Below are 26,768 nucleotides of genomic sequence, written 5' to 3' on the forward strand. Positions count from 1 at the left end.
AATTCTCTCATAAAGCTAGTTCTCATGTCATAGACCCCAAATTTGAGAATCTCAAGAGAGGAGCAGAGTTGATCAAGACAACTCATCTCACGTCCGTCCGCAACAAGACTATCAACCCTAGTAACACGATGGCCTAGCAGTCAGACAAACCAACGCCAGTTCGCAAGATCAGCGAAGGAGAAGTCTGACAACTATCCTAGCACCTCAGTAGAGCCTCTCCACAGATGTACCAAGGAGCCGACAGATACCACAATGATTTTAGAGCTCTCTGTTAAGCGCCCAAGTGGTGTTGAGTGGATTCCTCGAGGCATGATTCCGAAAGCTGTATCAAGTAACGGCCAAACTGAACAAAGACACGCTTTAAATTCTCATGCAATCTATTATTACTCATTACTAGAAAGCAAATCATAGATCAACGAATTCGCCTCTCAGCGCCTCATCTTCCTTCAGCTGCTGAAGGTAATGTCCAACCTTCTCCGTCATGACCCCAATATCAAAGCCAAAGAACTTATACGCTGCCTTGCCAGGAAGACTGTGTCCAAACCGCCTCACTGAGATCCCCGCGTCCGCATACCGCTCCCATCCGTTCGGTGCATACGGCTCGATTACAACCGCCGGAATGCCTTTATGCCGTTGCAGAACGCTACGCCTGTACTCGAGAGATTGCTGCTCAAAGAGCCGCTGGCAGGGGAAACTGACCACCCGTGCGGTGGCGCCCTTCTCCTCTTTGAGTCTGGCGGCGACGTCCAGCGCGAAGGAGAGCTCGGCGCCGACGCCGATGATGGTTACGTCTGCATTGGAAGCCTCTTCAAGGACGTAGGCGCCCTTTATCACACCCTCACGACGGGTCTGCTTAAGTTGGGGGAGTGCGTGACGGGAGGTAGAGATGATAGTGGAGGACTTCTTCGCGTTGATGGCGGCGATCCAGGCACCAGCCGTTTCTTCGCTGTCTCCAGGCCGGATGAAGAGAAGGTTCGGCATGGCGCGGTATAGCGAGGCGAGTTCAATGGGTTGGTGCGTGGGACCGTCCTCGCCCATACCAATGGAATCGTGGGTTGCGGCGTGGATTACCTGGAGGTGCTGTAACGCCCCCATGCGCACTGCTGGCGCGGCGTACAGATAGAACATGAAGAAGGATGAGGTGACCGGAATGAATGTGTTGGGGTTGAACGCGGCCAGTCCGTTGGATATGGCGGCCATGGCGTGCTCACGGACACCGTAGTGGATGTACCGGCCAGAGTAGTTGCCGTTTATACCGCATGTTGTTCGAAGATCGGGCTTTGATGGTCAGTTGGGAAGCCGGGGCTGCTATTAGGGGGAAAGTCTACTTACGTGTTGGAAGTCAACCTTGCCCTTCCAGATCATGTTCACAGAGGGCGACAGATCGGCGGTGCCGACCATAAATGATTTGATATATTGTGCGATGGGATTGAAGACGAGGCCAGATGAGACACGCGTCGCAGTCGGCTTGTCGGGGAGCTCACTGGGGATCAGCTTCTGCCAGTCGGTTGGCAGCTCGCCGCGCACGCGACGCTGAAACTCATCGGCCAGTTCTGGGTGCGCCTCGCTATAGCGCTGGATGAGGTCTTTCCACTCTTTTACATAACCCTCGCCGCGGGCAGGCAGGTCAGCAAAGAATTCACGCACCGTCTCACCAATAACAAAGTGCTCCTCTGGGTTGAAACCGAGCTTGCGCTTCATAGCTGCAACATCTTCGACACCGAACGCCGCACCATGGGCAGCTGCTTGGCCAGCCACCTTGCTGTCGAGACCGATGACCGTGCGAATATTGATAAAGGTGGGCTTCTCTGTGGACGCACGAGCCTTTGAAAGCGCCTCCACGATCCCTTCGACATCGTAGCAGCCGTCCTCTACATTAATCACGTCCCATCCGCAGGCGCGCATCTTGGCGTTGATATCTTCAGTGTTGGTGAGGTCCACTGAGCCGTCGCAGGTGATTTGGTTATTGTCGTACATGATGGTCAGGTTGTTCAACTTCCAGTGGCCGGCCAGCGAGATGGCCTCAAGAGCGACACCCTCCTGCAAACACGCATCGCCGATCATGCACCAGGTGTGATTATTGACAACCTCGTATCCCGGCCGGTTGTACGTCGCAGCCAGGTTCTTCGTAGCCATTGCTAGACCCACCGCATTGGCGACTCCCTGGCCGAGTGGGCCCGTTGTTACCTCGATGCCCTCGTGCTCGATCTCCGGGTGGCCGGGACACAGCGCGTCCTCGCGCTCCGAGTGGTACGACTTGAGCTGCTCAAAGGTCATGGCTTTGTAGCCGGTCAGGTGCAGGAACGTGTATTGAAAGAGGCAGGTGTGGCCATTCGACAGGACGAAACGGTCACGGTTGAAGAAGTTGGGGGTATGCGGTGCGTATCGCATCACGTATCGCCAGAGCGCAACTCCGATCGCAGCCATGCCAATGGCCCCGCTGCTTTGGTCAGTATGCTTGATACTTGTCTGAGTTGGTATTCAACCTACCCAGGGTGGCCGCCACCAAACTGCTGGCATAGATCAGCGATGAGAAGCCGAAAGGTCTTGAGGACGATATCATGCTTGCTGCTAGAACCGTTCACCAGAGAGCCGGCCATGGTGAATGTGATGTGAGATCAAAGCAAGTCTAGCTTTTCGCAAGCAAACAGTCGGAAGCGCTGGAAGCACTTTATAACCACCGATGGAGGCAGGATTACCGTATCCGGTAATTGGTGGCACTGCTCTCCAAATGGGGAAATCTAGAACTCCATAAAAGTCAACCTACACGCCGGAGATTCGCCGGAGCCTCCAGTTGCCTCTTTGACTGCACAGTATCCCCACGGTGTATATAATCGTGGGCGCGTCAATTCCCACTCTTAGAAATTCCAAGTCTTGACTAAAACCTTCACTCATCGCCATGCCCTACCTCGCGAATCCCTCTCTCCAGGTCACCGCCGACCACCAGATCAAGCTCGTCGAAGCCCCTGTTCACGAGCCGGGCAAGGGCGAGGTCCTCGTTCATATCAAAGCGACGGGAGTCTGCGGCTCAGACATTCATTTCTGGAAAACCGGTCGCATCGGCGAGCTGATCTTCCACGGCGACTGCATCATCGGCCATGAAGCGGCGGGCGTTGTCCTGAAATGCGGAGAGGGTGTCACAGATCTGCAACCAGGTGGGCTACCACGCCGTGCACTGCACAGCATATATCTCTATAAACTGGTCTTGTAATGTTTAAGGGAGACACGCTAACAGAACTGTGGTCTAGGCGACCGCGTCGCCATCGAACCAGGCGTCCCCTGCGAAAACTGCTTCCTTTGCGACGAGGGACGGTACAATCTCTGTGAGGACGTCGCATTCGCCGGGGTCTACCCTTATGCAGGCACAATCCAACGCTACAAAGTCCACCCGGCCAAATGGCTACATAAGTACGCGGGCGCCCCGTCCCTGTCCCAGTCCCCTGCAAAGCTCAAAGCTGACCCTGTCCTTCGTAAAATAGACTCCCCCCTAGCCTGTCCTACCTCGACGGCGCCCTCCTCGAACCCCTCAGTGTCGTCATGCGCGGTATTCAAGTTGCGCAACTCGAACTCGGCCGCGGCGTCGTCATCTGCGGCGCCGGGCCTATCGGCCTGATCGCGGCCGCAGCAGCGCGCGCATCAGGCGCCCACCCGGTCGTAATCACAGACATCGATCCCAGCCGTCTGTCCTTCGCAAGGCGGTTTCTCCCTACCATCCAGACATACCAGAACAATCCGACACTCGACGCACAAGGGAACGCCAAAGCAATCCGCGCGTTATTTGGAGACAACGAGTACAATGCCCCAGACCGGGTCCTCGAATGCACCGGCGTCGAAAGCAGCATCTGCACAGCGGCGTACACGGCTCGGAGAGGCGGTCTTGTTGTTGTCGTTGGTGTCGGCAAGGAAATCATCAACAATGTCCCGTTTATGCATCTGTCCCTCGCAGAGATCGATCTCAAGTTCATCAACCGCTATCGCGATACATGGCCGCGCGCAATTTCGTGCATGGCTGCCGGAATCATAACGGATCTGAAGCCGTTAATCAGCCATACGTTTCCGCTGGAACGAGCGGACGAGGCGCTCGAGCTGTGTGCTGACATGGGGCGGCCAAGCATTAAAGTAACGATTGTGGATGAGGGCGATGCGACGGTGTAGCTCACTTGCTTCCAAGCAGCAAAAATAACGAAAATTATCAATAGACAAATAGATCTTATCCAGTGAAGATGGATTAAGGCAACGCATAATCGACACTAGGAGCTGCCGCCTTGGAACCGGCGTTTTAGGGCGGAGAATAATATCGAGCCGCACGCAGTGCGATTATCTTCGCTCTACATTTCTAGGACGTATATTGAGCCCGTAGCTTCGTCTTGAAGATGGGGTAGCGCCAAACAGTAGGGATTGTACCCCAAGTAGACAATACATGCCAGATCTACTTCAGAGTCGTCGGCACCGGCGCTATGCGCTTCTTGCTACGAAGACATACTTTCAGAAAGACATACTTCCGGGTTACTGGAGCCCCAGAAACCGTTTAGGTCGCTCAAACTCGGTATTTGGCGTTGACAAACATACGACAATAACTAGATGTGACCTCAGGGTTTAACAATAGGGCAGAGGAACTGGCGCGTGACCCGCTTTGCCCTAATATCCCCAGTCCTAGCAGTACGAGCTCAGCATTTCTTTCTACGGCTGTGATATTGCCAATGCAGTAATTATATGAGTTAATCCATTGCTGGAATTGATCAATACTCGCTCTCTGCTCCCACAAGTAGATTAAACGCGGCTTGTTGAGTAAGCAGAGGATAAGTGGTTCGATAGATAAAGGATATATGGAATAGAACCTTACCTTAACGGAATTCCAACGAATTTTGATATAGTCTTGTCAGCTTATATTAGGGCCTGAACAGTACTACGCTCTTACTTTGAAGCACTATAAGCTTGACCTTGCGAATAGACTCCTCTCTGAACCCGACGTACCCAGCGACCTACCGGACAGCACCCCGTACCTGCCATCAGGCCAAGTGCTTTGGCATTACTGTCGGGAAACTTTGGCTTAGCTACTCCAATTTTGAAATTAGCGAGTTTCAGTTATTCTACTTCCCTTGATCGGTAGCTGTGCACTCTTCCTTCGATTTCATTCATTTGGCCGCTTCCCCACTAGAAGGTCACTTATTCAAGCCGAAGCACGCCCCAACGATTTCGTGCAGGTATAACCAGATTATCCGCGAAGATGGACTGGTCCGCTCTGGATCCCAAACTTCAAATGAATTAGAACCCAGCAATCAGGCCGTCTGCACTCTCGCCGCTGATTTGAGGATTGTTTGTGTACATGCTCCGGAGCAAGTATTTGACAAACTAAGAATCACAAGCTTCGATCAGCGGAAAGACAACATTTTTTTGACGATTTCTCTTGAGATGCTCACCCGAGTATGTGATCAGTTGTACGTCACCGGAGGTATCGCCAATCATCCAGACCTGTTCAAGACGATCTGCGGCCCGAGCATCCACGATCATAGGTCAAGCATTCCCCATCTCGGTCGTCTTACCGGGCTCGTCATCGACCTGAAAGACGGCTTATTATCCTGTCAGTTGCCTCATGGTGCACACTACTAGTTTAAAGACCTCTATTTCCGCTAAGCGCATATCTCGGGCTACCCTGCGTCTCGGCTCGCGAATCGAAGTATGCTGGGAAACCAATGGAAAAAAGCTTAGTTAGCTATGATACTGTGCCTCCAATTGGACCTTTTCAGGCAAGCAACGCCACAGCTGCGATTCGTATCGTTGTTCTACGTATGCCTCACGGCCCACCATCTCTCATCGTAGATGGGGACGTTTGTTGCTCTGATAAGAGGAGTCTTTCTCGCGGCGGTAGCGCTCGTAGCCGAAGTGCAGGTATTCTGTAGCGAATTTCTTCGTCAGTTGCCAACCCGACAATGTCGCTAGACGTTAACTGAGCCCAGCGGGTATGAAATTGCCGCCGAGACTTGTCTTGTGTCGCTTAACGAAGGTTGACGCAGGCTGAACTAATATGGACACCTTCGGCTATGAGCTGAATCACGTCTATCATATATTAATGCAGTCTAATACGTAGGACAGTGTAACGAGACTGTAATGTGCGATCTCGACTGACCCAATACAGAGAAGACTGAGATAGGTCGGGAGATGAGGGAGATGAAGAGCTGACAGCGGATCGCCCATCGTTATATGCTGAAACTCTGAAAAGATGAATCAGCTCAGGTTGTGGTAAAACAAAGCAAAAAGATGCGAACCAGTGAAGTAGTTATTGTAGCAGATTGAGAAAGTGCCATATCTCAAACCCACCGTGGTTAGGATTGCCTGTTTGAGCGACGCGGGGTAGTCTGTCATGTGGTCGGCTGGCACCTGACCCGCCGCCGATCTTTTCTATTTTAGACAGAGCCTGGGCCTTCAGTTTTGACCTCGGCTTGAATCTCTCCTACCTTTCACCTCACTTTGGCGCAAAACCGGTCTATTAGAGTCGAGACAATATTCAGGATCTTATGTCATCACTCAACTCAATTCAAGATTTAGAGCCGAACTGCTGAAGCCAGCACTAGCCAATCACCGCAGCCTTGTTTTTCATCTATCGTCCTTGTCCTTGGTTTTCCCCACCAAAACCGGTCGGGACGGTGGGCACTGCGATCTGCTCACTATGACGAGACTTGGCTCACCAATAACGTTCTTTACAGATCAGCTTCACCCACGACGGTTGCGGTATCAAAGCTTGTTTGACGCTTTGAATCTGTCATGGTGACAACAGCACAGAGCCAATGCCGCCATGCCACCGAGGGTATAAGGCCTCGAGAGCCTTCTCTAACATGGCAGACGCAACCGTCAGCTACATCGTCTCCATTCACGAGTAATGCAAATGGCTCACCATCCTTTACAAGCAATCGGCCAGGCAGTCGGCGCGGCCGGCGGCGATCCCCGGCCTGTCCAGCTATCGTCGACCTTTCAAGGCGCCAACGATGGCCCAGCGAAGGTGGCAGCCAAGCTGACTGGCGTCCAGGGCCCGGGAAAACGGGCGGACGATGGCCCGTATTTCACCAACAACGAGGCAATCCCGTTCCCTGATCCGGCCCATAGTAAGACCGCCGGAGGCTTGCCTCTGGCCTCAGACACGTTTCTTTTTCAGAAACAGCAGCACTTCAACCGGTCGAAGCTGCTGGAGCGCATGGTTCATCCTTGTACGTGGAGAACTTCTCTTTTTTGTGAATCAGGCTAACAGCTCAGGTGGAAGCGGCGCGTTTGGGCACTTCGAGGTCACGAAGGATGTATCTGACTTGACAAAGGTACGGGACACGGATGGCGGAGTAGACGGTAAAGCTCACATTGTAGGCACACTTTTTGCGATCACCGGGCATCAAAACCCCCGTGTTCATTCGCTTTTCCACCGTTACTCTTGGGCGAGAATACCCAGATCTGGCGCGCAATCCCCGTGGTTTCGCCGTCAAGTTCTATACGGGTGAAGGCAACTACGATATTGTCGGATTAAACTTTGTACGCAGCCCCCTCTCCATTTCTCTCGTGCGCACTGCTAATGATCGTAGCCCGTTTTCTTCTGCCGTGATCCTATCCAAGGCCCTGATGTGATCCGGTCTCAGTACCGGAACCCGCAAAACTTCCTGCTCGACCACAACTCCTTGTTCGACCTGCTTGCGAATACTCCCGAGGGGTATGTCTGCCATTATAAGTTGATAGAGAAACCTTGCTGACTCTGCAGTAACCACGCTGGAATGATGTTCTTTAGCGACCACGGCACACCGGCCGGCTGGCAAAACATCCACGGTTACGGCTGCCACACGTTCAAATGGTACTCTCACCCAACCCACCGCGTAAAGAGATACTAACGGCTCAGGGTAAATGCCGAGGGCAAATTCGTCTACATCAAGTACCACTTCCTGGCGGATCACGGCCAAAAGCAGTTCAACGCAGACGAGGCTCTGCGCTACGGCGGCGAAGACCCAGACTACTCGAAGCGCGAACTCTGGCGGACTATCGAGAACGGAAAGGAGCTCAGCTGGACTGCCTATGTGCAGGTTATGAAGCCCGAAGATGCCGATCCGGAGAAACTGGGTTTTGATCCTTTTGATGTGACGAAGGTTTGGCCGAAGAAGCAGTTTCCGGTATGACCCCTACTTGACAATAACGAACTCGGACTAATACGGCGCAGCTGCAAGAATTCGGGAAACTTACCCTTAACAAAAATCCAGAGAACTTCCACCGCGATGTCGAGCAAGCCGCTTTCTCGCCCGGCAGCATGGTCCCTGGCATTGAAGACAGTCCCGACCCCCTCCTCCAATTCCGCATGTTTTTCTACCGCGACGCGCAGTACCACCGAATCGGTGTCAACCTGCATCAGGTCCCAGGTACGAGCACTGTTTTTACCCTGCAACAAGCATGACTGACTGATTGATAGTGAACTGCCCCTTTATGGCCTCCTCCTACTCCTCCCTCAATTTCGACGGCCAGCTGCGTGTTGACGCAAACCACGCCATGAATCCACAATACGCTCCCAACAGCTTCGTGCACAAATTCCGCACCGATACGGCCGAGGCACCCTACCAGCTCGCTGACGGGACCGTCAGCCGCAAGTCGCACTTCTTCCACGAGGGCAAAGCGAGCGAGTACGACCAGCCGCGGGAGCTCTACGAAAGGGTCATGGATGAGAAGGCAAGACAGCACTTACATACCAACACGGCCAGACTCCTGAAGCTGGTCGAGTATCCTAAGATCCAGGCCAAGTATCTAGGACAGCTGTTGCGGATCTCGGAGAAGTATGCGCGCGGCGTGTATGACTTGCTTCCTGAGAAGAAGTTTGGATTTGATGAAGTGCAGAGCTTTGCTAAGGGCGCAGAGGTCGCCGGCAAGGAGGCGAAGTTCCGGCCAAACATGCCGACGGATAAGCTGCTGGGCTTGTGTCCTGCTATGGCGGTTTATGGGCCCTGACTTTGCTGCAACTAGGAATAGTTCTGCTTTGAAACTATACGAGAATGTACTCCCTATTGTCCAGTATATATTCTCTGTCTATCTCAAGTGTTCGTATGCGATGACAGTCGATGCCCTAATAATATCATTTCCTCTATACAATCTTTCACCTATAGCACATATTTGTTAACCCTCACTCTTAGGTTTGATTTATAATTCGGTTATAGCTTCGAGACGAGCCCATTCGTCTCGTTCATGGCCCGTTCCTTTTGCCTCTCCCTCTCCAACCGCTGTTCGCTCGTCTCAAACAAACTTGGCAGTCCAGTCTCCGTATACTGAGCACCCTGCACCACCATCCTCGCAACCCCCTCTGCAGCCAGGAAAACCTGAGGCATTCCATGGCCCGTCAAGCCTGCAAGAATCCACTGATTTTGCTCCCCGGGAACACGGCCGAGGTGTGGGAGATTATCAGATGAATATCCCATTACTGTACCTAAGTAAGCACGTTAGCAACCAGTCCATTCCACACGCTTCTTCGCCTCCTGAAACTCCAAGCCTGAAGGGGTGGGGATCATACTGCCTGTCCAAACAATTTCCGTCACTGCCCTAGAACTCTCCCAACCGACAAAATGTTTCTGCATATACCCGTCAAAATACCTTTTTGCAGCATCAAGGACAACGCTATCATCTGTAACATTATACCAACTGGTCTGGCCATGGATGAATGCTGGTCTTGCGCCGCCGACAACTATGGACCCGTCGCTTCGAGGGACAGGTAGTCGTAGTTTACGGTGTTGTGCCGGATCATGTAGGAGGTTGTCAGCTTCGGCGGGAGGATATAGTCAGATGCAGATCGAGAGGATGCAGAAGGGGGGATGACAATCCGGCCGCATGTCCCGCGAACAGGAACGATGCTATCTCTGTACCGTGGGATGAGAGATGCTGTGTAGCTGTTCGTTGCCAGGATGAGTTTCTTAGCTGTCAGGGTGCCCCGGGGTGTTTGTAGTGTATACCCCGAGCCAGACTCGGCAGGAGAGAGAGACAGAACAGGCGTATGAGTCTGGAGATTGACATCCTTGTCTACTGCCCTTTGCAAGAGGTGCATGATGAGCTTATATGGCCATAGATGACCAGCTCTATATGTGAAGCACGCCTTTGCGCCCTTTATGCCGGAGACCTGCAATCTCTTCAGTAGCCTCGTCGACAGTGCTTTTCAAAGGTATTGAGCACGAACATCTTCCGCTTCCTGCGGTCCGAATTACCTCGTCTGCTTTATTGGCTTGACACCCCCGGCGACCAACTTATCATCCCCGCGCCAAAGGACGTCCGCGTGGTCCTCGCCGAGCATTACATCAATGGCTTCCGTAACGACGAGGTAGCAATCACTATTGTTCTTTTTGACAAGAGACCCAATGGCATCGATGTGTCGTGCCTCGAATTCGGCGACTTTGGATGCGGCGGACAGGCCGTACTGGCTAGCCAGGGTGAAGACGCGGTTGAAAGGGCCGGGTTTGAGGTGCCCGCCTGTGTGCAGCTTGTTAGCGAGTAGAGACGAAGTGATTGTGATGATGAGACTGAGGGCAAAAGGGAGCTCGGGGTTCTATACCATTCCTCCCCGTCGCACCAGAACAGGCCTGTCTTCTCTCTAGAATGACGATACTGGGCCGGTCTGAGCAATCAGTTAACTCGAGGATATGATGTGCAACTGAAGCGCCTGCATATCCAGCACCAATTATCACGATATCGCATTGATCTGGCAGAAAGTGTGCGCTGCGGTGGTCGTCGAGGGGGTGGCTTGGTGCGCCAGAAGGGCGTTGTTGGTTTGGCTATTGGGTAGGGATTGGCCATTGTGAGATTGGCTTATCTGTAGGAGTCCAAAGCCAAGATCTCAGGGTACGATAGATTTTTTAATCTCTTTATGAGTAAGTAGCAAGCCGACCGGGTCTTCGCCGGTGTTGGGCGTATCTACAGGCCGGGCCTTAAGCCGGCGTGCCGGTGACTTGGAGTAATAAGGACCCTGCAGACTGTTATATTTTTTCTTTATTCGGTCTATCTTTATTTCTTCTTCTTAGTTGGAGAAGATAGTAGGTTGTCCAATCCGTTCCTTACTGGATAGCCTTGGGTATTCTGCGGGCAGCGTCTGATATCAAGTTGGAGTAATTGATGATACTGTACGTGAATTTGGAGACTGGCGATCAGTGTCCAAAATGCGTATACATGGCAAATATGCATGCAAAGAATCAATTCGCATTAATTCTCAAGTATAGTAACTAAGCACCAGCCTGGCTTGCAATAATTCTGTCCGCCATCCCGGGCAGCGTCTCATCTACAACGTCCATCTCCCCAAACAGCTCCGTCAGCGGCTCCTTCCCCCAAAAAGACGTATAAGCTCCTTTAAATCTGCCCAAGATTTAATTAGCATTACCATAGTATCCTATCATTAGAATGTAGTGGGATCTACTCAGCTCTCCTCGCGGCTGAGACATCCCACATATGCCCTGCGGCAAACCAAGGCACTCTCCCTCCGTGCTCAGGCTTCAGTCTCTCCAGCAAGGGACGATACGCTTCCAAATCCGGCTTTCCCACGATCAAATCACCTGTCGGCATCTCCACGCCCTCGTTCTCAATGTACCCGGAAACACGCTTCGCATCGCCAGCTGTAAAACACCATACCTTGAACCCGGCATCCCGCAATTTCTGGACGCACTCCTTTGCACCTGGGCGCAGATTCAGGCCGGCGTATTCAGTCATGATGTAGTTGAGATCGGCCTCTGACGCGAACTGGCTTCTTGATACCGGCCATCCAGAACATCCGGTAGAAGAGTGCGCGAAAGACATCGGCGAAGACAGTATATCTGCCGCTCATGCTGAGGTAGGTGTACTCGCGTTCAGCGATTTCGATCCATGTATACGCCAGCAAGGACAGCTTGATTCCGTGTTCGGGCAGCCGGTCACCGAGCCGGTCGTCGATCGCCTGGAAGAGGTGGTCGTAGCTAATGAGTGTGCCGACGACGTCGAAGACAACGTTTTTGGAGGACAGGATGAGGCTTGCTTGTTCGCAGGTGATCTTGCGTGTGAATCTATGATTAACAATGAAATGAGGGAGTCTGGTAGTAACATGTATAGATTGGCGTGAAGAGAGGGGTTCCCTCCTCCCCAACTCTTCCACTTATACTCCAACATCTCCAACTCTCTAACGCCGGCGGATCAGGTTGGTACCAGGATGATAGGAGTGAGATAACACTAAGCGAGCAGATAGTCATTGCTGATTCTGAGTCCGGACGCTCCCTGACGATGCCGTTCCCGGACCTCTCCATCTCCTGGCCCGCTCAAGATGGCCCACGAAGCTCTCATACGGACGGTATCCGGTATTGAGCCAGAAAGAAAAAGCTCCCTGGAACGCGAATGAGACTGACATCGAACGTACCGCGACCTCGTCGTTCGAGGCCAATGGCTCGTCTACCGCAATCAACCCCGACAATGTCGGATACCACCGCTCCCTCACGCGGCGCAAGGTCATGATGACGACCTTTGGAGCCGGGGTTGGGACTGAGCTGTGGGTTGGCGCCGGGCAGGCGTTGCACTATGGTATTTTTAGTCTCTTGAGCTGGAGGCCTTCTTACTATGCGTACGGTGCTGATCCATCTATAGCTGGTCCAGCCGGCCTCGCGGTCACCTATACCCTAACTGCTTACGTCTGCTTACAGTCTAGCATAAACATGGTCAAGGGGGGAAGTACTGATAGCTCTGCAACAGGATAATCGTCTACGCACAATACAGCTCCATTGGCGAGATGACCACCTATCTCCCCGTCCACGGCGGATTCATACGCCAATGCGCCGAATTCGTCGACCCGGCGTTTGGGTTCGCGATTGGCATTAATTTCTGGTTTGCTGTATAATCCCCAAACATCCCATCTCAAATGCCACGGGCTTTCAACCGATCTTTTGCAGTGGGTGATGATCATCCCTGCTGAAATCACAACGGCCGTCTCAGTACTCCAGTTCTGGCCGGCGACGGACGCCATCCATCTGGCAGCGTACATCACAATCTTCCTGGCTGATGGCTCTGGCCAACGTCTTCCACTTCAAGGTGTATGGGTACTTCGAGTATTACATGGGCTTCATCAAATGCGCCGTGGTGATTCTCATGATCTGCTTCCTGTTTATCATGGCATCTGGCGGGATCCCCGCAGCGCATGGCCCGCTGGTCTTCAGCTACTGGAAGAACCCAGGTGCATTCAATAACGGAATCAAAGGTATCGCGAAAAGCTTTGTCCAGGCCGCGTTCAGCTTCGGCGGGGGCGAGCATATCGCAGTCATTGCCGGCGAAGTGGCGCCCCCGCGCAGCACGATCCGCAAGACGGTGCGGCCGGTATTCTGGCGCATGTTCACTTTCTTCGTTGTCGATATCTGGCTCGTCGGCATGTGCGTTCCCTACGATGACTCGGACCTCATCAATGGGTCAGGGACGCTGGGTCCCCATTCGTGATCGCACTGAAACGCGCAGACGTCTGGGGTTTGGCGCATGCGATCAACGGGTTCATCTTCCTGTCTGTGATCAGCTGCGGCGTGACGAGCGTCTATGTCGCAAGCCGGAGCCTCACGGCTCTGGCCGATCTGGGCCTTGTCCATAGGACCCTGGGGAAGAAGGACGCTACTGGACGGCCGTGGGTCGCGATCGCCGTCAGCCTGGCCATCGGCGTTGGTCTTCGCTATTTGAACGTCGACGGCACTGGCAGTATCGTCTATGATGGCTCTCATCTTTGGTAGCCCTTCCTCTCACCAGGTCTCTTTCATGTTTCCCTTTCCCGTTTTCCTCGTTTCCTGGTTACCGTGCGAACACGATGTAGGTCGCGATTGTAACCCTCTTTCAATGGGCGTCTATCTACATCGCACACCTCCGGTTCCGGACTGGTCTGCTTGCCCAAGGAAGGAACCTCGCTGATCTCCCCTTGAAGGGCTTGCTTACGCCCTACGCGCAGTGCTTCAGTCTGCTGATTGTGCTGTTCATCTTCGGATGCGAGTTCTACCTCGCCTGTTTCCCGTTTGGGGAGAAGGGGTCCGCCAAGAGCTTCTTCTCGACGTACCTAGCGGCGCCGCTGTTCTTCTTCGACTATGGTGTCTACAAGGTGAGAGAGTCTACCTATCCCCATAAGCCGTGAGCCTGGAAGGCCGCTGACTGGTCCTGCAGTGGTGGTTCAAGACGAGGATTGTCAAGCCGAGCGAGATGGACTTCTCGGCCGCGGTAGTCTTTGATAATATGGAGCAAGCAGATAGAATCGCTCTGGAAGAGAAGGCAAAGCATGGCAAAAAATCGTGGCTCAAAAGAGTGCAATATATGGTATTTGGGTAGAGCATGAGCGACCCGATCCACCAAAATAGGGCCGCCCAGTCAGAGAGAAGTACTGGCGCCAAGTTCGTTCTCTCAAGTCAGACTTTTTTTTCTTTTTTTTCTTTTTTTTTCCCCATTTTATCCCCCATAATCTCTTTTCATCCACATGAATTTGAGGTCATGCCCAAGAGCGGACTAGAGACCCCAATCAATGTTCGCGACGAAATCTGCCTCCATTGTGACTGTCCGTTTATCTGGCATATGTGGACGGGCATTTTGACCTTTTACTATATTGCTTATTAGAATTATTATATTGTTTAATAGAATGATCGACCATCAGTTTTCTTGTGGGCAAGTATCCACCCAGCTGCACCTACGCCCTATGCACTTCTTTCACAAAATGCTCAATCAACAATCTGGAATATAGGCGAAAAAGGCTATCATACTGACCGTCCTCGGTCAGTATATGCTCAATTTAGAGTGTAGACGGAGTGTCGCTCGAATGGCATCTACTTATATTGCACCTGCTTCTCTGATCTCTGCATATCCTCCTCGTATAGCCGCATCTCCCCACGATAATGTCGAAAGTCGGAAAGTGCTACCTTTTCCAGATGCTCGGCCGACTTGCCATTCTCCTACGGGCACGGACGTGGAATGACGTACCCTTAGTGCTTGAGAATACGTACTCAGAATACGTTGACCCCAGTGGCTCTGTTAGTACGGTGGGTCTGACTACGAATGGAACTTCCAAATTCTGCCGGCATTAAATTGAAGCTACTCCAAAGCCAGCTAGTATTTCTTATAGTCTCCGCTTGCCCAATGACTGCATGCCTGGTTTGATAAGACCTCTTCGGGAGTCTTGTGCTGCATCCGTGAAGTCGTACAACACTTTAGAGAATCATGATATAGCTGCCTCTGGACATCGCTCTTTAATTCAGTCTTATCTACTTGTATTGTGGGCTTTCGTAGCTACTGTCAGTCTCGGCCATGTGACCGAGATCTACCGCGAACTGATATATTGGTCTTGACATCCGTTTATGATATGTGAAGGCAGTCTATTACTTTTCGAGCTCAGAAGAACGTTCTCAGTGAACAGCTGATATAAACCGCCAACAAGCAGATATGAGTGGTCATATATGGAATGTGATATACAGATCGAGGTGCTGAGCATGTAAAGAGGAAGTATTGATTCCTCAATAGCATGGATAAGCCGGAATGCATTGGGCAGTGAACTTGAAGAGCCCAGAAAGACGAAGCTGCAAGGCTCGTGAAGCAGATTAATTAGGAGTTGCTCAAGAAGGGAAAATACTGATGCGGAGCCACACAAATAACCATCTTCGCCCAATCCGGCAACAAGGCTTTTGGCTCCAGCTTTTGCCAGACAGTGCCCCAGCGGTGCAAGTGGAATACTCTTCCGATCATAATGAGGAAATCCATCCTATTTCAGGGCTCCTACCTACCATCAGACCTTAATTTATTGATTGACGACTCTAACAATAATACCCGATACCCATATCCTGCAATTATTGAGTTGATAGGAGAGTCTGCGTTATCCTAGGCACGTATAATGCAATTCGAATCCTAGCCACCTCCCCCTACTCAACAGGATCCTAATTGTTCCTCTGCCGGCCGGCTCTTATCTCTGCCATTTCCATGTATTCTGGCCCTGCTCTGACCCTTTCGGTGACTCCTTCCCTGAGGGTTCTCCCAGGAATTGCTCTGTTCTAGGTCCTTTGAAGCTCCACAATCTCGTATCAAATGGCCTCTTTTGCCACAATTGAAGCATTTTCTCTGCTCAGCTCGGTTTGCAGATTTGCCAGTTTTCTCGCTGGTGCTGTTCCTTAGCTGCAACTCTTTCTGCTGCAATCTTGATAGGATAAAGCCCCTCTCGAGCGGAATATTGCCGAATAGGCAGTCTCTCATTGTACTGTATTCCTCAGGCAATCCGTTCAGAAATATGACAAGTATCATCAACTCATGGAGCTTAATCTTCTGGTCACTGACTTCGTATAGATCAGCATTCAACTGCTCCAACTGTTGGAGAGATGCCTCAATATCAACCTTAGGGTTCTTCTTCCATTGGGTGATCCTTTGTGCCAGTCTGACCGTGTCATATTGTGTTGTTCGTTCGTATCGACTCATCAGGTATTTCCAGACTGCTCCTGAGCTCTTCATATCCCGAACTGCAGTCATATCCTCTTCTTTAATGCTCTTCATGATATAATATCTGGCTGTTGCATCCTGAGAGGCCCACAAAGGCTGATCAAGTAGTTTCTGCAGCTCTTCTGGCTTATTCTGCCTCCGCAGAGTCTGCTCTACTACCTCCCACACTCCTTGTATCTGACAAAACTCCCGTACATCCGATTTCCATGTTGTGACATTCGTCTTCGTCAGGTTTGCAGAGACAATCCAATTCTCTTTGGCGGTACTCATCATGCTGTCCTGCTGTTGGAGCCGTGAGAGCACCACTCCGCGGGTTAGGTCCTCATGGACCGGAAGCGAAAACTTCATAGAATCATACTTTGATGGCAATCCATTCAGGAAGATGATAAGAATGGCCATACTATCAAACTTCACCTTCCCGCTGCTAATATCCTCTAATTCCGCATTATATTGATCCAGCTGTTGCATTGCCCCCTCGAGGCTCATCTTTGGATCCATCTGCCAGCGTGTTACCTTCCGAATTGCATTGGTAACATCAACCTGCGTTCGTCGCTCATATTTCTTCATTAGGAAGGCCCACATATCTCCAGATGTCTCCAATCTCAGAACAGAAGCCTTATCTTCCACCTTAATATTCTGGAGGATGTATAACTTGGCCATTGCATCTAATGCTTCCCATGCTGGGTCCTCTAAGAGCTTTTTGACCCAGGGTGCATTTCCACGCCAGTTGTACGTATGTTCCACCACACTCCAGCAACCTTGTGTCCTCAGGAACAACTTGTATTGAACTTTCCAACTGCTCACATTCGTCCGGTCCAGCTTCTCGATTTTGAATGCGACAATCTTCCGTGGTGCCACTGCCTGGTAGGCAGGAATCTCTAATTCTCCTGACATCCCGGATGTCGATTCTTCTATACCTAATGTCCCAGATACTGGCTCTCCCTGCAACCGTCGATCAGGGTCCTCAGCTGCCAACTTTGCATGCAGCTGCCCACTAGGATCGTCTATCTTGATGCCTTTGGCGCTTTGGATTCTCTCGACTGTCTTGTAAGTCTCGGCCGTCTCAAATACGGTTGCCTCGGTTGTTCCAGTCGGGATTTCTGGCCCTAAATCGACCGTCTTGCTCGCCCCTGGCGCCGTCGCAGTCTGATCAATCGTCTATATTCTATCTTCAAATATCCCGGGTACGCTCCTACTCGGCCGGCATAGATCTTAAGTATTCTCTCGGCTCGATGTATATCTCCCAATCTATGGGTCTCGTCTTCGAGCCGATGGCATCCGCCTTGCTCGGTTCCAGGTTCGTGGTTCGATAGCTCGGTCGGGGATAGATACACAAGTTGTACAGGTCCGGCCACCGTCTCAAGATTGAGGATCAACACGTCGCGGACAATTTCAAGTTCTGCTGAATTGGGCGACGCGATGAAAAATCACGCGCTCCCTAGCGATGCTATGCCTGCTGGTTAGGCTAGACGTAGCACCCAGGGTTAATAGCCAATGTTGTGGATACGCATACACGCTCAAATGAGAAAGGGCAGATGGATAATGCATCAGCTACACGAACGTAGCCTACTTAGGATCGGATGCCATATGATAATTAACTATTTATCGTGGTGACGGTAAATTTCTTCTGTGTCTCATGCTGCGATACATTGAGTGGTCAGATTCTACGGGTTTGGAGAATAGGCCGTGTCAACTGGCGAAATGCTCCTCCTTACTAATCAATATCCAGCACCTTTCTCGCCTGATCGTATGATACAATTACACAACCATAAACGGATTACAGCTATCCATATGGGCTGAGTTACCTTCAGATATTGAGTTTTTCTTTGCTGAAGCTCTCGAAATGCTATAAATTGTCTATACATATCGTAGATAGGAGATAAAGACCTTCAATACAATCATTCGTTATAGATATTTGTCACATGGCCACATTCAATGCTAATAGCCACCTCGAGAGCTGACAGGCCGCTTATATCATGTAGCCAGTAATCTCATCCCATGCACTTGGTGCTCAAGATGAGCCGTCACATGATATTCCCATATCAACTATCAATACTACAAATAAACCGCTCGCAGTATCCCTCGATATTTAAATTGCCCACTCACTCCACTTTTCCAGAAGACAGAGGGCACTAGAGAAGAGCCATGGATTGGTTTCCCACACGTTCCACAATTTTTGAGGTGAGGTCCATAACCAGCTTTCGAATTCTTCACCTCCTTTTCGGGTCATGTAGATTCCTTTATGGTAGCCTGAAGTAAGGCAAGTCGCATTAGACTAAATAATTCTATACCAATGCCCAACTGTGCGATGCACATGCTCAAGGGTCGAAGCAAGACGTACATGCTGATTAGAGTTATTAGAGTCAGATTGAGGCGGCCTTTCAAGAGCCTTGCATCGTGTATAGCCTCGCTTTGCGAGAGCTCGAGCTAAGGCTGTTGTCCCCACAGGAAGGTCCAGCTCTTGGATAACCTTGTAATAGGGCAAGCGGCGGGTTCGCTCAGAAGAACAGATGAACTCGAGAATCTTATCGACATCCTCCTCAGAGAGTTTGGGTTTCTGTCCCCGTGGCTTTTTCGGCGTTGCTTGTTGTGACTGGCACGTATATTGAACTTGTCGATGGGTCAGTCGCAGCTGCGTAGCAATCTGGTGGTATGTGAACCCCGCATCTCGAAGAGTCAAGATTCGAAGTCGATCATCTCGGCTAAGACGAGCAGATTTCTGGTTCGGGGGCTCGGGAGGCTCAGGCGTAGTAGGCATTGTAAAGGCTGGCTGGCAGGCGCTGGCTCACCACCCAAGGTCGTCGAGATCTGGCGATCTTGGCGGTATCGTTAGCTTCATTTCGACCGCCAATTCAGTAGGCGGTCACAGATAATTTGACCGCTTTAAATAAATTGGCCCACCGTACTAACATAACCTCCAAGGGCAACGGAGAATATACTCCGATTATGTACTATACGTATCATACCAGTGGCCTTGTCTCACTGACTACATGCTCTCCAAAATTATTCCAAATTGAGCCTTGATCTATGTTACATTGGATGGGCGTACCCATCACCAACTCCACTGGTAATTCTATTAATGTGCGGAGACACCCCTGTCTCCTGAATATCTACTCTGGTTAATTCCAATCAAAGTGGACCGTCCTTATAGACCAGACGAATTGACTCAGCGTTATCCAATCGTTCATATCAATTCTTTTAACATGGTGGAGAACCAAGACGTTGCTCCATAAGCGGAGTCCACCCATACTGTGTACTACTGTGTACTCTTTGACTGCATTTCCACCCTAACCCGCCAGATATCCCCTGTAGATTTGCCCTTGAAGCTCATTATGGTGTGCTCTTAGCACTAAACGCCTCTCTATTTAGCACTGCCGTCTCCAAATTGCGGGATTGCGTATTTTGCACATGCAGTGCATGATATGGGCTGCGCCACCGGGAGTGGAGCTATGGAGATCCGCCCCGTCCTCTGGAGGCTATTCTGGAGAACGTTTTGTGAAGAACGAATGAGAATCAAGTATCACGTCCATTAGACTACCAACCCTGTTTGCCGCGTGGATGCCGGTACCCCTGGCAGAGTGCTCTTCCGCGTGGAAGAGATGGGCCATTGGGGGGCATGCGTCAGCGCCTGCATCACGGCATCTTGGCGTCCAAACGGCCATTTAACAGCAGGTGTTCGCAGCTTCGGCTGTAGACAAGGTGTCGCCATGCCCGATGTCTCCTTCGACTTGGGACACCGAGCGCTGTTGCGTCGACCCGAGGCGTCCGCTGCTGTGGATTGCCGGAACGAGTGCGATAGTGAGCCTACTCTACTTGTTCCATCTGTTCGTGGTGCCGCAGCTTGTTCGATTCGAGTTCCGTGCAGACTTGAGCTGGTATGACCTGGGCGCGTACGGTTTCGGGCCGTCAAGGGGCTATGTGAGCTTCGAATATGAGTCGCCTCTAGTGCAGATCTCCCAGACGGACAATAGCACCGGATGTGACGACCGGTATACGTTCCTTGCGCCACGCGGCGACTCGGTCGCGCACGAGGGGCCTATGATCCTCGATGCGCAAGGCGAGCTGGTATGGATGAAGCACAATTGGGACACAACACACGACTTCAAAGTCCAGCGGTACCGAGGCGAGGATTATCTGACCTACTGGGAAGGGAGCCAGGTTGAGGGCAGAGGGTATGGGTCGTGGTATATGGTACCGTGGCGCGCATTGTTTAGACATGGCTCTGTTATTAACGTTGGCAGCTCGACTCGACGTATACTCCTCGCTACGTGATTAACCCAGTCGGAGACTACGGCGGCGACCTGCACGAACTCCACATCACCTCCGCCGAGACGGCTCTGGTGACGATATACGACCCGACTCTGGCTGATCTCTCGTCGATTGGCGGGCCGGAGGTGGGCTGGATATACGATTGTCTCTTCCAAGAGATCGATATTGCGACTGGCGACTTGATCTTTGAATGGCGGGCATCTAAATACTTTCCTGTAAACAGCTCGTATAACGCTTTGAACGGATCAGGCAAGAAGCGGGCTTCTGCATTTGATTTCTTTCATATTAACAGCGTGGACAAAGATGGCGAGGGGAACTATATCATTTCTGCAAGGCACCTGCACGCGGTGATATGTATCTCCCGGCATACAGGCGAGATTCTCTGGACTCTCGGCGGGCGAACGAACGAGTTTCAGGACCTGTCCGATGGTGAGGCGACTAGTTTCTCCTGGCAGCATGATGCTCGCTGGCATGCAGAGAGCAATACTCTGACTTTATTCGACAACGCGGCCCATGCATATTCTGATCAGGACCTCGCGAGCCACGGGATGGCAATCTACCTCGATATTCCAAAGCGGGAGGCGACATTGCTCGATGCCTATTATCATCCATATAACACCAAGTCCGTCTCCCAGGGGAACGTGCAGATTCTAGATGAAAGCGGCCGTGTCCTTGTTGGCTGGGGCCACAGCGCGGCATATAGCGAGTTCAGCGCCGACGGACAGCTACTATGCAACGTGCATTTCGGGGCATCCGCGTATTGGGGCTTTGGGCGAGTGGTTTCTTATCGAGCATACAAGGCCGATTGGATTGGGAACCCGCAGTCCCAGCCGGATGCGACTGTGCTAGGAGATGTGGTATATGTGAGCTGGAATGGCGCAACCGAAGTCGTAACCTGGCGGCTCGAGACTTGGGATATCGTATCTGGCGAGCTGATCGACGAGCCGGATCGCACAGGGAACGTCATCGCAGTGCAAGAATACGAGAAGACCGGGTTCGAGACTGAGATATCAGTACCTGCTGAGCTTGATAGCCCCGTATTTCGTCTAGCAGCATTGGATGTGGAGGGAAACGTCCTGGGAGTGACTGATCCACTCCAACGCACCGGTGAGGAATCTACCCTCGATAACGTCAATCACTGGATTGTGGGAATAGCCTCCGTAGCTTGCATCTGCGGTCTCGTCTTCGCGCTATCCCGATTACGCACTCCATGCGTCCGACGGCAGGGCCGTTGGCGACGTAGCGAATACCAGCTTGTCCCCTTTGGTGCGCAATGAGTCGTGACCTTGTTGGGCCAAGAGGTAGCGGATGAGAGCCGAATCAATGCAGAGGGCGCGCGCACGCTCTCCTAACTCGCAAAGACTGAGAGCCGTGTCTTGCTCCTCGTTCTGTCCTTGCTGCCTTGAAGCCCATCTTCAACAACGTCGTTTTATCTAGGCGGACATCACATTACATCGGCCGTGACCTATTCCATATTAGCTTTGACGACTTACTATCCAACATATACCGTACACCGGCCCCTGGCCAACCGAGCATAGAAAAGACAACCACACCGACTCAGTTCGCCTTTTTGATTCATCCTGACTATCCAGTCATCTGAGATGACACTATACTCAGAGCACGGCGACATCGTCGCCCGCTGAAGCCTTGGGTAATTATGAGGCGATCATGATCTCTGAAGTTTTCACGAGTTGGTGCCAGACATTTGCCGCGATGCTTGTCCTCGAGAGACTATACATGGAACAGCGCAAACGTCAGTTCGAGTCTAGAGAGTCGTGCAACACTCCGCTTTCTCAATCCCTCTGTCCAAAAATGGGGTGCAGTCTGGCTAGTCTAAACAAGATCATCCAGAGAGCTACGGATGAGATGTGTTTGTTTAAATGTTATTATGGAATTGACGCTTATTATGGTAGTATCTGTGAATACATGGGGACACGAGCTACACTCGGATGCGTACATCCGCGCTATTGCTGTGCAGAAGATTTTATCGGCACTCGCTGAGGGAGTCAATCGCCGTTGGCTTCCAAAGTGAAGCTTCTTTGTTGAACCCACAGCTCCCCTTCCTGGGATACATGCATCATGATAGATGTTACCGTTAGAAGGTATTTGCACGTCCGAACTTGCACGGAACCTGGTCTTTGAGACTTGAAGAGATGCACTTGTCAATTCAAATTCATGAGGATTCATTCATAAATGTATGCATTGGCTCTATTGCTATTATCATATCATGCTATCCTTGGTATTGATCTCTATCCACAAACAACCAGATAAAAAACAATCAATACTCAAGTGTTCGCTTAATCGCGTCATAGATCCCTACGCATGGTTAGCCGCTGGATCCTTATAGGGGAATTATACTCACTTGTAACATCAGGAAGAATCAGCTTCTCGTATGTCAACCCGGTATGCGTGCTCCATCCTGCCACTCGTTGAACTGGAGCTTCCAGTCTCAAGAACGCGCCAGTTTGGATAGTAGCAGCGACTTCGGCACCGACACCAAAGTTCACCATACTCTCATGCACGACAATAGCCCGTCCCGTCTTGTTGACGCTGTCCAGCACAGTCTGTCGGTCCCAAGGGTAAATGGTCCGTAAGTCAATAAGCTCGACGCTTGCGCCTAGATTCTTCTCGGCGGCCGCTATGGCTGCCGAGCAGAGATATAATGGTTGTCCATACGAAATGATAGTAACATCATTGCCGGGTTTGATCACCTCCGCCTTGTTAAGAGGGATCGTGTAGTATTCACTAGGGACGTGTTCCACTGCCGCCCGATAGAGCACCTTCGGCTCCATAAACACAACTGGGTTTTTGCTTTCGAAGATTGACGCAAGGAGAAGACCCTTGGCTTGTGACGGTGAACGGGGGATAACAACTTGGAGACCGGGAATGTGAGCAAAGAGCGCCTCGGGCGATTGCGAGTGGTACCTGCAGGGTCATTAGCCTCTCGTATCCTCGCCCGTTACATTGAAACTCACAAAGCTCCGTGTCCTACAGCACCACAAGGCATTCTAATTACTAGCCCACCAGCATTCCCCCCCGTCGCTCCTTCCCGATACCGAAACTTCGCCGCCTCATTGACAATCTGATCGAACGCAGGAAAGACGTAGTCTGCGAACTGGATCTCCGCAACGGGTTTCATCCCCTCTGCCGCGGCCCCGATCGCAAAACCAATAATCCCTTGTTCTGTCAGTGGTGTGTTGAAGACTCTCTCTGATCCAAATTCCGTCTGCAGATCCATCGAGCACCGGAACACGCCGCCGAAAGCGACATCCTCGCCGAAGAGCATGACCTTGTCCGATTTGGAAAGGGCGGTGCGGAGTGCGGCGTTGATTGCTGTATAGAGGTTCATTGACTTGGACGTACTGGAGGGTGGGAGGTTCAGGGAGTTCGCGAGGGAGGATGGGGTGTGGTGAAGGAGAGGCGTCGATTTGTAGTCTATTGGGAGGTTCAGGCGGGTTGACGGGCTCGGGGCCGTCGAGTAGCTTCGACGGCCATAGAGGCCGACAAGACGACAAGCTCGTGGAATGGGTACCATGGCGAGGGTAGGAGAAAGGAGGATGATGTTGTGGGAAAGGAAGGTGTCGAGGTCCCTTTTGTTTCCCCAGACAAAGGAATGCGGGGAGAGCCGCGAATAACCGAGCTCAGTAGTATTTCGTTATCTTCGCTTGGATGCCTGACTGATATGGCAGTATAGATTCACGTGATGCTAGCTAACTTACTTTGTACTGCCTTGATGCCCCAGGCAGAAAAGTTCATTTTCGGTTCTCTCGGTTCACTTCCGCTCGGTGTTTCTTCCCCTCTCATTCTCTCCAACGTCACGAAATTGACTCTTGATCCGCAGTCTTTGAGAATTGATCAATCACTGCTTGGCTCAAGAGTACTCTTAAGATTCAGCAGCCGCTGCAATATCGAAGATGGCGAAACGGCGACTATTGGCGTGGCGCCTGTCCCAGCATCCTTCCAATTCCCAGAGAGGTGGGGACAACGTCACAGGCTAAGAGTATTTCCACACGCATATCATGGATGCGCCGCTTGTCCCTCCGATGCCGCCTACCAATCTTTTTATCTTCGTTCCGCCCGTTTCTGTTCCAGTTCAGTCTCGACGTGCAGCAGTTTGTACGGCTCGCCAATTCGGCTGCGAACCGCCATCTCCGCATCGGAACTATCCGATAGACGAAAGCCACTTCATATCAGGGCGGTATTTTCAATGTTGCCAACACAAGACCTAGCCATTTGCGAACCCAAATATGGAGCGGCAGCGCGCAGCCGAAAAGGCACTTCATGACCAGACCAATATCCTGCCCCGTGGGCAGCTCTTCGTTGTCTTCACGGGGCTGGCCATCTCATTACTTATCACGTTTGTGGATCAGAATGGCATCAGCGTCACTCTGCCTACCATCGCGGAAGACCTTGATGCTCGGAATACTATATCTTGGGCCGGCACTTCATCATTGATTGCCAATACCATGTTCACGGTGCTGTACGGCCGCCTCTCCGATATCTTTGGCCGCAAGGTCATATATCTGTCGACGCTCGTGCTACTCTGCATATCCGATATTCTTTGCGGAGTTTCGGTAAACCCCGAGATGTTCTATGTCTTTCGTGGCCTGGCTGGAGTGGCTGGTGGAGGAGTGACTTCTTTGACTATGATTATCGTCTCTGATATCGTGACCTTGCAACAACGTGGAAAATACCAGGGCATCCTTGGTGCAGCAATGGGCCTGGGAAATATCATCGGGCCGTTTGTCGGTGCTGCCTTTATAATGAGATCAACCTGGAGGGGCTTTTTCTGGCTCATTGCTCCATTAGCAGCAGTATCCGCCCTGGTTGGTTACTTTCTGATTCCCAACAGCCATAAAAATGACAGCTTCTCCAATAATGTCAAGCGCATTGATTTTCTCGGGATCCTCACGTCGTCTGTCGCGGTTATACTGATCCTCATCCCGATCTCTGGCGGAGGTTCTTATTTTAACTGGGAATCAGCGATGGTAATAAGCATGCTTACTGTCGGTAGCTGTTCGCTTATCGCGTTTTTCCTGGTTGAATGGAAAGTGGCTGCCCTTCCAATGCTTCCAGGTAAGGGCTCTTCCCGTCCGCCGTAGGCTGAGCTGACGGCTGCAGTGGTTCTTTTCAGAAATAAGGTCATCTGCGCCTTGTTCCTCCAGACCTTCCTTCTGGGAGCTGTCCACCAAGCGTACCTCTATTACCTGCCTCTGTATTATCAAAACGCTCGCGAGTGGAGTCCGATTGTCTCTGCGGCTCTGACATGCCCCTTGATGGTGTGCCATTCGCTCACCTCCATCACCACCGGTCAGTACATTTCGCGTCGCAAGCGATACGGCGAGCTGATTTGGCTTGGGTTCGGGCTATGGACACTGTAAGTCTGATCCGTCACCCATACCTTCTGCCCCTGCTAAGCCTGCTAGCGGTGGTGGCCTCATGATTAGGTTCGACAGATCAACCAGCCCGGCTGTCATTGCCGTAACTGTTGGCATTGCTGGAATCGGGATTGGAAGCACATTCCAGCCTACTATGATAGCATGCCAGGCGCACTGTACAAAATCACAGCGTGCGGTAGTCATATCTGACCGAAACTTCTTCCGCTGTCTTGGCGGGGCCTGCGGACTCGCTGTCTCTGCTGCTGTCCTCCAAGCTGTGCTTCGATCGCACCTTCCGGAGGCATACAAAAGCCTTGCGCATTCAACATACTCACTTCCATCCAGAGAGACTATCTCCGACGCAGAATGGAGTACCATTATCGATGCCTACGCGGCCGCGTCCCGGGCGGTATTCATACTGCAAGTTCCATTAATAGGTGCCTGTTTTCTGTTGTGCGTTTTCGTTCGTGATCGGGGGTTGGAACGTCCCAAGGACCCAAATGAGGAAGAACCAAACGAGCAACGTCAGCCGGCGGGCAGTCAAACACCTAATGAGCACCAGAAACCTGAGGCAGTGACAAAAGCCAGAAAATGATTCATCCGCTGTTTAATCCGTGACCAGATGACCTCTGTTAATGGAAGGATGCCAGCGTGTGGCCGCATGCTCTTTGAAGACGAAAA

General features: G+C 51.6%; 10 protein-coding genes across 10 annotated transcripts, besides 1 other annotated feature; 5 read left to right on the forward strand and 5 right to left on the reverse strand.

Annotated features, from left to right (window-relative positions):
• Positions 1-26,768: part of a sequence feature (contig 1.157 1..136262(1)) that runs on past both edges of the window.
• ANIA_08551 (transketolase family protein) lies at positions 406-2,600 on the reverse strand (the record flags this gene model as incomplete). Its single annotated transcript, XM_676728.1, has 3 exons — positions 406-1,278; positions 1,333-2,440; positions 2,491-2,600. 3 exons carry the CDS (start codon positions 2,598-2,600, stop codon positions 406-408), a joined length of 2,091 nt encoding a protein of 696 aa, XP_681820.1.
• On the forward strand, positions 2,900-4,155 carry ANIA_08552 (L-arabinitol 4-dehydrogenase-like protein ladC; the record flags this gene model as incomplete). Its single annotated transcript, XM_676729.1, has 3 exons — positions 2,900-3,155; positions 3,249-3,408; positions 3,480-4,155. The coding sequence occupies 3 exons, from the start codon at positions 2,900-2,902 to the stop codon at positions 4,153-4,155; spliced, it is 1,092 nt and encodes a 363-aa protein (XP_681821.1).
• Positions 6,763-9,100, forward strand: ANIA_08553 (catalase; the record flags this gene model as incomplete). The annotated part of the gene is made up of 9 exons (XM_676730.2): positions 6,763-6,805; positions 7,102-7,202; positions 7,236-7,307; positions 7,354-7,515; positions 7,566-7,690; positions 7,739-7,828; positions 7,874-8,141; positions 8,189-8,384; positions 8,435-9,100. The coding sequence occupies 9 exons, from the start codon at positions 6,763-6,765 to the stop codon at positions 8,962-8,964; spliced, it is 1,587 nt and encodes a 528-aa protein (XP_681822.1). The 3' UTR covers positions 8,965-9,100.
• On the reverse strand, positions 9,165-10,048 carry ANIA_08554 (NAD(P)/FAD-dependent oxidoreductase; the record flags this gene model as incomplete). The annotated part of the gene is made up of 3 exons (XM_676731.1): positions 9,165-9,430; positions 9,473-9,631; positions 9,700-10,048. The coding sequence occupies 3 exons, from the start codon at positions 10,046-10,048 to the stop codon at positions 9,165-9,167; spliced, it is 774 nt and encodes a 257-aa protein (XP_681823.1).
• On the reverse strand, positions 11,401-12,664 carry ANIA_08555 (uncharacterized protein; the record flags this gene model as incomplete). Its single annotated transcript, XM_676732.1, has 5 exons — positions 11,401-11,660; positions 11,740-12,010; positions 12,371-12,526; positions 12,567-12,619; positions 12,649-12,664. 5 exons carry the CDS (start codon positions 12,662-12,664, stop codon positions 11,401-11,403), a joined length of 756 nt encoding a protein of 251 aa, XP_681824.1.
• Positions 13,006-14,946, forward strand: ANIA_08556 (uncharacterized protein; the record flags this gene model as incomplete). The annotated part of the gene is made up of 6 exons (XM_676733.1): positions 13,006-13,370; positions 13,412-13,688; positions 13,796-14,074; positions 14,137-14,286; positions 14,602-14,735; positions 14,889-14,946. The coding sequence occupies 6 exons, from the start codon at positions 13,006-13,008 to the stop codon at positions 14,944-14,946; spliced, it is 1,263 nt and encodes a 420-aa protein (XP_681825.1).
• On the reverse strand, positions 15,877-19,198 carry ANIA_08557 (uncharacterized protein; the record flags this gene model as incomplete). The annotated part of the gene is made up of 4 exons (XM_676734.1): positions 15,877-17,586; positions 18,246-18,286; positions 18,547-18,715; positions 18,782-19,198. The coding sequence occupies 4 exons, from the start codon at positions 19,196-19,198 to the stop codon at positions 15,877-15,879; spliced, it is 2,337 nt and encodes a 778-aa protein (XP_681826.1).
• Positions 20,155-21,986, forward strand: ANIA_08558 (arylsulfotransferase family protein; the record flags this gene model as incomplete). The annotated part of the gene is made up of 2 exons (XM_676735.1): positions 20,155-20,631; positions 20,682-21,986. 2 exons carry the CDS (start codon positions 20,155-20,157, stop codon positions 21,984-21,986), a joined length of 1,782 nt encoding a protein of 593 aa, XP_681827.1.
• On the reverse strand, positions 22,988-24,244 carry ANIA_08559 (uncharacterized protein; the record flags this gene model as incomplete). Its single annotated transcript, XM_050612173.1, has 3 exons — positions 22,988-23,025; positions 23,072-23,634; positions 23,685-24,244. The coding sequence occupies 3 exons, from the start codon at positions 24,242-24,244 to the stop codon at positions 22,988-22,990; spliced, it is 1,161 nt and encodes a 386-aa protein (XP_050468120.1).
• Positions 24,957-26,682, forward strand: ANIA_11087 (uncharacterized protein; the record flags this gene model as incomplete). The annotated part of the gene is made up of 3 exons (XM_050612174.1): positions 24,957-25,697; positions 25,875-26,086; positions 26,136-26,682. The coding sequence occupies 3 exons, from the start codon at positions 24,957-24,959 to the stop codon at positions 26,680-26,682; spliced, it is 1,500 nt and encodes a 499-aa protein (XP_050468121.1).

This window comes from Aspergillus nidulans, chromosome V (assembly GCF_000011425.1).
Source record: "Aspergillus nidulans FGSC A4 chromosome V".
NCBI classification, from domain to species: domain Eukaryota; kingdom Fungi; phylum Ascomycota; class Eurotiomycetes; order Eurotiales; family Aspergillaceae; genus Aspergillus; species Aspergillus nidulans.